At 33.7% G+C, this 7,323-nt stretch overlaps 1 protein-coding gene across 1 annotated transcript; it reads right to left on the bottom strand.

Annotated features, from left to right (window-relative positions):
• Positions 1–664: 664 nt before the first annotated feature.
• Positions 665–5,798, bottom strand: LOC120076487 (ARM-repeat/Tetratricopeptide repeat (TPR)-like protein). Its single transcript, XM_090312715.1, has 2 exons — positions 2,628–5,798; positions 665–879 (listed from the first exon to the last, which is right to left on the bottom strand). Exon 1 carries the CDS (start codon positions 4,453–4,455, stop codon positions 2,644–2,646), a length of 1,812 nt encoding a protein of 603 aa, XP_090168841.1. The 5' UTR covers positions 4,456–5,798; the 3' UTR covers positions 665–879; positions 2,628–2,643.
• Between the last annotated feature and the right edge of the window lie 1,525 nt (positions 5,799–7,323).

Raw genomic sequence — 7,323 nt, 5'->3', positions numbered from 1 at the left:
ACATGATCCACCTGTATGTCTCCACATACATGTTTAAGTTACAATGATAACCTTGGGTGTTTGTTTATTAGTTCGTGGTTAATGCAACTAAAGTATCACATATTTTATAGACAAAGTGAATAAAAATATCATATATTATTAATCACATAAAAAGTTTATTCATACAAGGTTTACAAACTAAAGAATCCTACGAGATTTAGAGCATCAACCTCAACATTTTGAATATTCATGAACCTGGCTCGACCGGAAATTGGCGCCTACATGAATAGACTTGGCAGGGAATTACATGTATTTTGCATGAAAAAAGTTTACATGACCCAACCGAGAATTGGTGCCTACATGCATGGACCCGACTGGGAATTACGTGCATCTTGAATGTTCATGAACCCGACCTGGCTAGGAATTGATGCCTACATGCATGGACCCGACCGAAAATTACGTGTATTTTTCATGAAAAAGTTTACATGACCCGACTGAGAATTGACGCCTACATGCATGGACCCAACCGAAAATTATGTATATTTTTCATGATGGTTTTACATAACATAAAGTACTTTAAAAAAAAACACGTAATATCTTTTACATGTTTTACATAACAAAACACATTAAGCCAACTATAGAGTTTTATTCATCACTTGAACCATTAATTACAAAAAAAAAAAAAAAAAGTTTACAAACTTAAACAATTCTCTATTTGCCTAAATCTGAATGATATTTTGTCTACGAATGTCATTCTATCTTGTGTTAAGGTGTCTATTTTGGACCAGGTTACATCAAATTCGAAAAAGTTACACGCGAACATACCGTACTCACTACTCTCATGTTGTTAAGGCACGAAATCAACTTGACGTAAAGGTTCATTTTCACTTCTATTATAACCTACATTTTCATCAAATAAATAAATTGAAAGCCAACCCAACATATTGAGAATAAATTAATAGTCAACACAAACACCTTGGATATTAAATAATAATTAAAAAAACTCTTAGACCGGCCTGACTAGGTAATGGATCGAGCTAAAATCCATAATTGAAATTGACTGAAATATGCCCATCTGGGTATGAGACCGAGACAAAAAATAGTATACTCCCTCACTCCACACATGGTCCCATCCCCCACGCCCAATTCCCAGTCCTGCCCCTCTATGCCCTTTCCCAGTCTCGGTCCCGCTTCCTACGCTTGATTCCTGATCCTACACCTGGTTACACTCGTATGAAACCCAGCGGGTAGGCGCCCAACTTTCCTCCCCATCTTTTCATTTGTCTCACTCGGTACCATACCTAGTTAGGCTCGTATGAAGTCTGGGCCGAGTAGGAACAGTTTTCCAGAAAATAAAGGTTCGATTTTTTTGGGAAAAAATTTTAACTTTTTGGGTTCAAATAGTTCATATAACGTCGAAAATGATGTTCTAATGCAAAAAGATTTCTCAAACAGAAGAAATATCACACAAATGGCATATCTCAAAACCTAAAAAAGATAAAATATACTTACATGCTAAACATGGCAGATCTCAAAACATTGATTTAAAACAATCATTTTTCAGTATCTCAGAAAAATTAACAATGAGCGAAAATGGTAAAATTCAAACCTGATTAGATGAAAAATGCGTAATTATCTTCAAATAGAAAGAAAAAATTGCAAGGAGTGGAAAATGGTAGAAATTGAAGGGAAAATGGAAAGGGTCAAACGATTGGAATGGAGATTGTGAATAGAATGGGTTGTGATTTTGAAATCTCAAGGGTAGTATAGTAATTTTACCTTGTTTGAAAATGTGTAAGGTTAAAAAAAAAACAGTATTTTTAAAAATGGGCCAAATTTACAAAATAAAATTTGTAAAGAATTATTTTTGTCAATTTTCCATATAACACATCAAACATCAATTTTCATTTAGGTTATTTCAAAATCATACCAAACATAGAATAAAATTTATTAGTTTATTTAGCCCTTGATTACAGAAACCCTACATGGATATGGATCTGTAGACTCTCTCTTAGCAATCTTTGGCAAAAGCCATCAACTTTTTACCACTATATATAGTTCTTTTCTCATGTGATTGAACATGTGTAATGGGTTTTTTTAAATTAGACTCTAATTTTGGATTAGTTTACAATTAGGTTATTTCAAAATCATACCAAACATAAAATAAAATTTATTAGTTTATTTAGCCCTTGATTACAGAAACCAAACATAAAATGAAAATATCTTGAGATAATCTTTGGATTTACTATTCTTGAGTCAATTTTTTTCCGAATATCCATTTAGGTAATTTCATGGACTATGATGTAATATTAGACAAACATGAAGGTTTTATATATCTTAAAATTAATTGACAATAAAGAAAATAACTCATATATCTTATCCAAATGGTGAAGTTTCTTCCTATTTTGAATATGGAATCATGATGGAGTGGATGTTTTGTTTACTTAATTTAGTAGGGTTTAACCCAACTTATTCCTTTTTCCCCCACAAGATCATCACATCATATTTACTTTAAACATGAATGATGGAATTCAATATATTTGAAAGATAAAAGTTTATAAAATCCATGTTAATAATAATAGATTACTCTAAAAGTTTTAGAATGAAACTTGGACATATTATATATTTAAAAAACTAAGTTGGGGTACCTGACATGAATATTGTTTATGTAGTCATGGTTGTTCTGATGATGTTTCCATTCCCCTCACTGCTGTTTTTAGAAGAATCTTCAGCTTTTTTCACTTGAGTTGTTGTTGAAGCCAATTTCTTTAATCTAGCTGTTGCAAAAAGCCATGTTGCCTCCATCTGTTTGCTAATCATTCTTGCTGCATGATATGGAATCTTGATTCTCTTATTTGCAGCCTCATCCATCTTCATTCCACCGTTGACAAACATTATGCAATCCATCAAGCTCTCTTTTGCCAATCCTTTCATGTCATAAGCTTGTGATCTTCTCCACAAGCTTTTACTATGAGAATTTGTTGGATTTGAGTAACATAAAGCTCTAGTTGATTCACTAATGGCTGCATCTGCTTCCCTTAACAACAAATGGCATTGTGATTTGTTGCTATGAAGTACCATTCTCTGTTTTCTCAACTTCAATGGACACAAATCTAATCCTTCTTTGTATTTTCTTAAAGCTCCCTTTATTTCTCCCAATCTAAACAGTTCATTTGCTTGTTGTTTTATGAGATTCACTGATGCTTTCTTCTCTTCAAGCCTCTCATCACTCAACAATGTCTCTTTCCTTTTCCTCTCCACTTTAAGATCCCATATTTCTCTTAAAACCCTTTGGAGATTTTGATTGTTGTTCTTGAAATATTTGGTTTCCATTTGTTTGTAATCTAATAGGAGAGCTTGTGTGATGGATTCACCTAGATTAATATCTGTTTTATCTCCAAGTGTTCTGATTTCCACCAAATCTATGAGATAAAAGGCAGCAATTTCAATGACTTTGTACCTGGTTTGTGGGTCTTTGAGAAGAAGTAGAAGACATTCAATGCCAATGTATTGCCAATCATCTGAAGATCTTGACAAATTACAAAGTGTCTGAATTATTTCTTTGGATTCAGCGATGAACTTCCTTGAAGCTTTATTGTAACTCAAGATTCTTATGAGCCCAACTCCACCAGTTGAAGTGTAATTTGACAATCCACCCCACATTCCACATAAATCCTTTAAGAAAATGGGGTTATTGTTGCAAATGAGATTCAAACATTTCCCTTTAGAAGCAAAACATTTGACCAAATGAAGACACCAACATTGAAGTTGACTAGCCCATTCCTCTGCTTTTCTATCCTCAATCTCTCTCCCACCAACTCCTCTTGTAAGCAAATCTCTATGATATTTCTCTCTATTTTCTTCACTTGATCCTACAAAACTTTCATACACTAAATCAAGACAAGAACATGCAATCTCCATCGCTGATTTGACAATTTCTTCTTGATATTCAACAAGTGCTTCAAAAGTTGAGTTGTAACTAGCAAGATGACCAAGTGCTCTAACAGTAACTCTTTGTTCAACCCAACTCATTTTTCCTCTCAAAAGCTCCATTAATGGTGGAATCACTCCTGATTTTACTGCTTTCTCTGCAAACTCTGCCTTGTGCATGGTGTAAGAACCAATGACATGAGCTGCATAATATGGAATGTAAATGTTTTGACCTCTAAGAAGCCAATTTTTGTCCTTGAGGCCTCTTTGGATCAAATTTGCCATGCATTCAAACACACCAAGAGAAGGATATTCCTTGTCATTTGGTTGAGCCATGGCTATGTGCCAAAGTGCACTTAGAACAAGAACATGCTCATGGTCATCTCTATAAGGTAACTCATTGAAACATTTCTTTAATCCAGCTCTTCTTGTTGCCAAATGGGTTTCTTTCATTAAGCAAAAGAAACAAAGGGAATTGGTGCAAGATTTCATCTTTGAGCGCTTGGTGGAGGTGGTAGTGGAAATGGGGTTTGTGTTCTTCTTCATTTTGTACTCAATAATTTAGGGTTTTGGAAGAAAGTTTGTGACTTTAGGGTTTTTTTATGTGTTTTAAGATAAAAAAGGAAGGTTTTCTTTTCTTTTTTGAAGGAGGGAAAGAGCAACGCGGCGCATGGAAGCTCGAGTTTCTATAATTGAACTCATATTGTTTAATTTAAAAGTCTCGAATTCCTATAATCAATCCTAACTTCTCATAGAAAGTCTAGAAGAAGAACTACATGAGATGACAAAAAAGATCAAAACTTTGGACTATTCATGTATGCCCACATATTAATATTTCAAATAAATGACTAGGGTTGTTTCTAAATCGAGAAAAGGTATGAAAATATGATACGTGACTATCACATACTTCGATAATAATTCAAACTGCTCGAAAAATGTTAAATGCTCTACACTTTTAATCTAGACGAAAGAAAATTATGTTCATTGGTATAAAACTTTGTTATGCATAATAATATTCCGATGAAGATACGTGTGGTGGTGGAGAGTCGTCGTATAAATTTTGAATTTTTCATGATGACAAAAGAGAAAATGGGTGAGACGGCTGGGCAAGTGCTTCCCACGTCAGAAAGCAGCTAATGAAGGTTTGTTGTGGTCCAGAGAGAAAAGAGAAGAAGACGAAGAAGAATGAAAGAAGAAAGTGATGAGCAGATTAATTAGAAAAAACAGTAAGAATTAGGATATAGAGAAGGAATTTGGGGGCAAGAAAAAACAAAAGTTTGAGGTTACCTAGTAATATTTGTCATCATACTGTCTGTAAAAACATGATCTAGGGCTAACTTAGCTAGAGCTAGGTAGCAACCTAGCTGCCCCTATCTTCAAATTTCTATTCAAAGTTCAAACAACTCCGATATTCTTTTTGTTTCTATCAAGCTTCTTGACAAAAAAACATTTTTTCTTATGTTAAAATTGTGCCCTCATCAAGGTGACATTCCTTTTTTGTTTTTGTTGTTGGAATTGTTGTTAATATTTAGGGTTTTTGTCACATTAATTATTTGAGAGATCAAGAACAATCTCGCAGTTTTTAGCATTCATTCAAAATTGTTCTTTGATCTGTAAATGATGTTAGAATACTTTAAATGTGTTGTTTGATGCTCTTAATGACGTTAGATAGCGGTTCATATTATCGTAGTTTTGGTATCCACTCAAGATTGTTCTTTGATCTGTAAATGACGTTAGAATATACCTTAATTCCGTTGTTTGACGCTCTGAATGAATGAGCCTTGAGAGATACGCTATGTAAATATAAACTCTAACCCTTGTACTACCTCAATCTGTATTATCTGATATTTATTTATGTTAATATAATTGTTGTCTCTCTCTGTCGATGGACATAGGTAACACATTATTAGTTAACCAAGTAAATTTACGTTTTTTTTTCTTTCTTTATTTGTCAATTTTATATTAAGAAATATATTTTTGTAGACAGTATCCTCTCCTTCATCCTTAACGAAGAGGTTAGGATGTAATTAATTTGTGTTTTCTGCCTTAAAAAAAAGTTAAAAGAGGACATTTGAAAAGATTGGAAGAGAATAATACACACATAACAATGGGTTCCCAATAGGGAAATGGCATGGGGAAATAATAATGAAGAGTGCAGAAGCAGAATTTATGATAATAAATTAGAAAATAAGTACAGAAAAATGTGGAGAGCAGCATGCAGAAAAGAAGGAAAGGGACCACAAAATCACTACACAAAATAGTTAAAGAAATAAGAATGTGAAAGGTGATATTAGTATATATTTGAAGAGAAATAAGTACAAAAGGAATATGAAGGATATATTGTAGATATTAATAATTGGTGGTTGTGAGATTACTCGTGCGGAAGAAGGTGACAGCAAGGTCAGGGATTCAGGCAGAGGTTTGAGTTTGTAATTGGAGGAATGACTGAATCACACGCTCAACTATGAATTAAATTTTGCTATCATTTTGTTTGTGGTCCTTACTCCCCACTTTCATCCACCACTTTCTTTCTTTCACACCTTCTTCTTCTTATTATTATTATATTTCAAAAATAAAGTGATCTATCACACAATGTATGAGAGTGTTATACACAATCTTCTATCACTTCCAAAGACCAATACCAAAACATAGTGAAAACTTTAATGAGATAACACACATGATTTGGTAATCCAGTTCGTCGATATACCATCTATGTTTGGGAGGTAGTGAGCCCGAGAAAGATATTTTTACTAATATGAAGTCAAGTAATTACAATGTAGTACTTATCTGTAAATAAATTGTGAATACTTGACACATGTGATGTTGGGTTTGCTTTTGTATATTTGATGAATTCAGCCCAGATGATGAAATACTTGTGAGACCTTTCTTTGCTGATCCAAATGTGAGCCCAGTTCTTTTACCCCAAAATTACTTTGATTTGGTAGAAAACTTGGCTATTAAATGCTCACGATTTTCTAGCTGATGCCTTACACTGCTCTTTGTCTGATGGAAAAATGAAAGAAATACTTTTTCTGATGGGTGTTTAATGCAGAATTAATTTTCTTTCTCTCTCTTTTACTCTTTGATTCTCTCATTCTTTGCCTTCTGAATTCTTTACACTTTCATCTAACCCTAATGTCTCCTTGATTGATCTGTGCGACTACTTTGAGTAAACGATGGAAGAATCATGCAATCGTATAGACGATGGTAGAAGAAAATGGAGAACGAACATGCAATCGTGTAGACGATGGAAGAAGAAAATAGTGAACAACCATTCAATCGTGTAGACGATGAGAAAAAATGGAAGGAGATGCACAACGATATATGTGGTTCGGCTTATTGAAGCTTACGTCCACGGGAAGGAGAGAGATTTCATTAAGAGCTAAGTCACAGATTCTTTCTTTTACAGATTTT

The sequence above is a fragment of the Benincasa hispida genome, chromosome 4 (genome assembly GCF_027475165.1).
Source record: "Benincasa hispida cultivar pf3 chromosome 4, pf3_genome.v1.1, whole genome shotgun sequence".
Lineage (NCBI taxonomy): Eukaryota > Viridiplantae > Streptophyta > Magnoliopsida > Cucurbitales > Cucurbitaceae > Benincasa > Benincasa hispida.
Note: the sequence above shows the minus strand (reverse complement) of the source record. Positions and strands in the feature narration are given on the sequence as shown.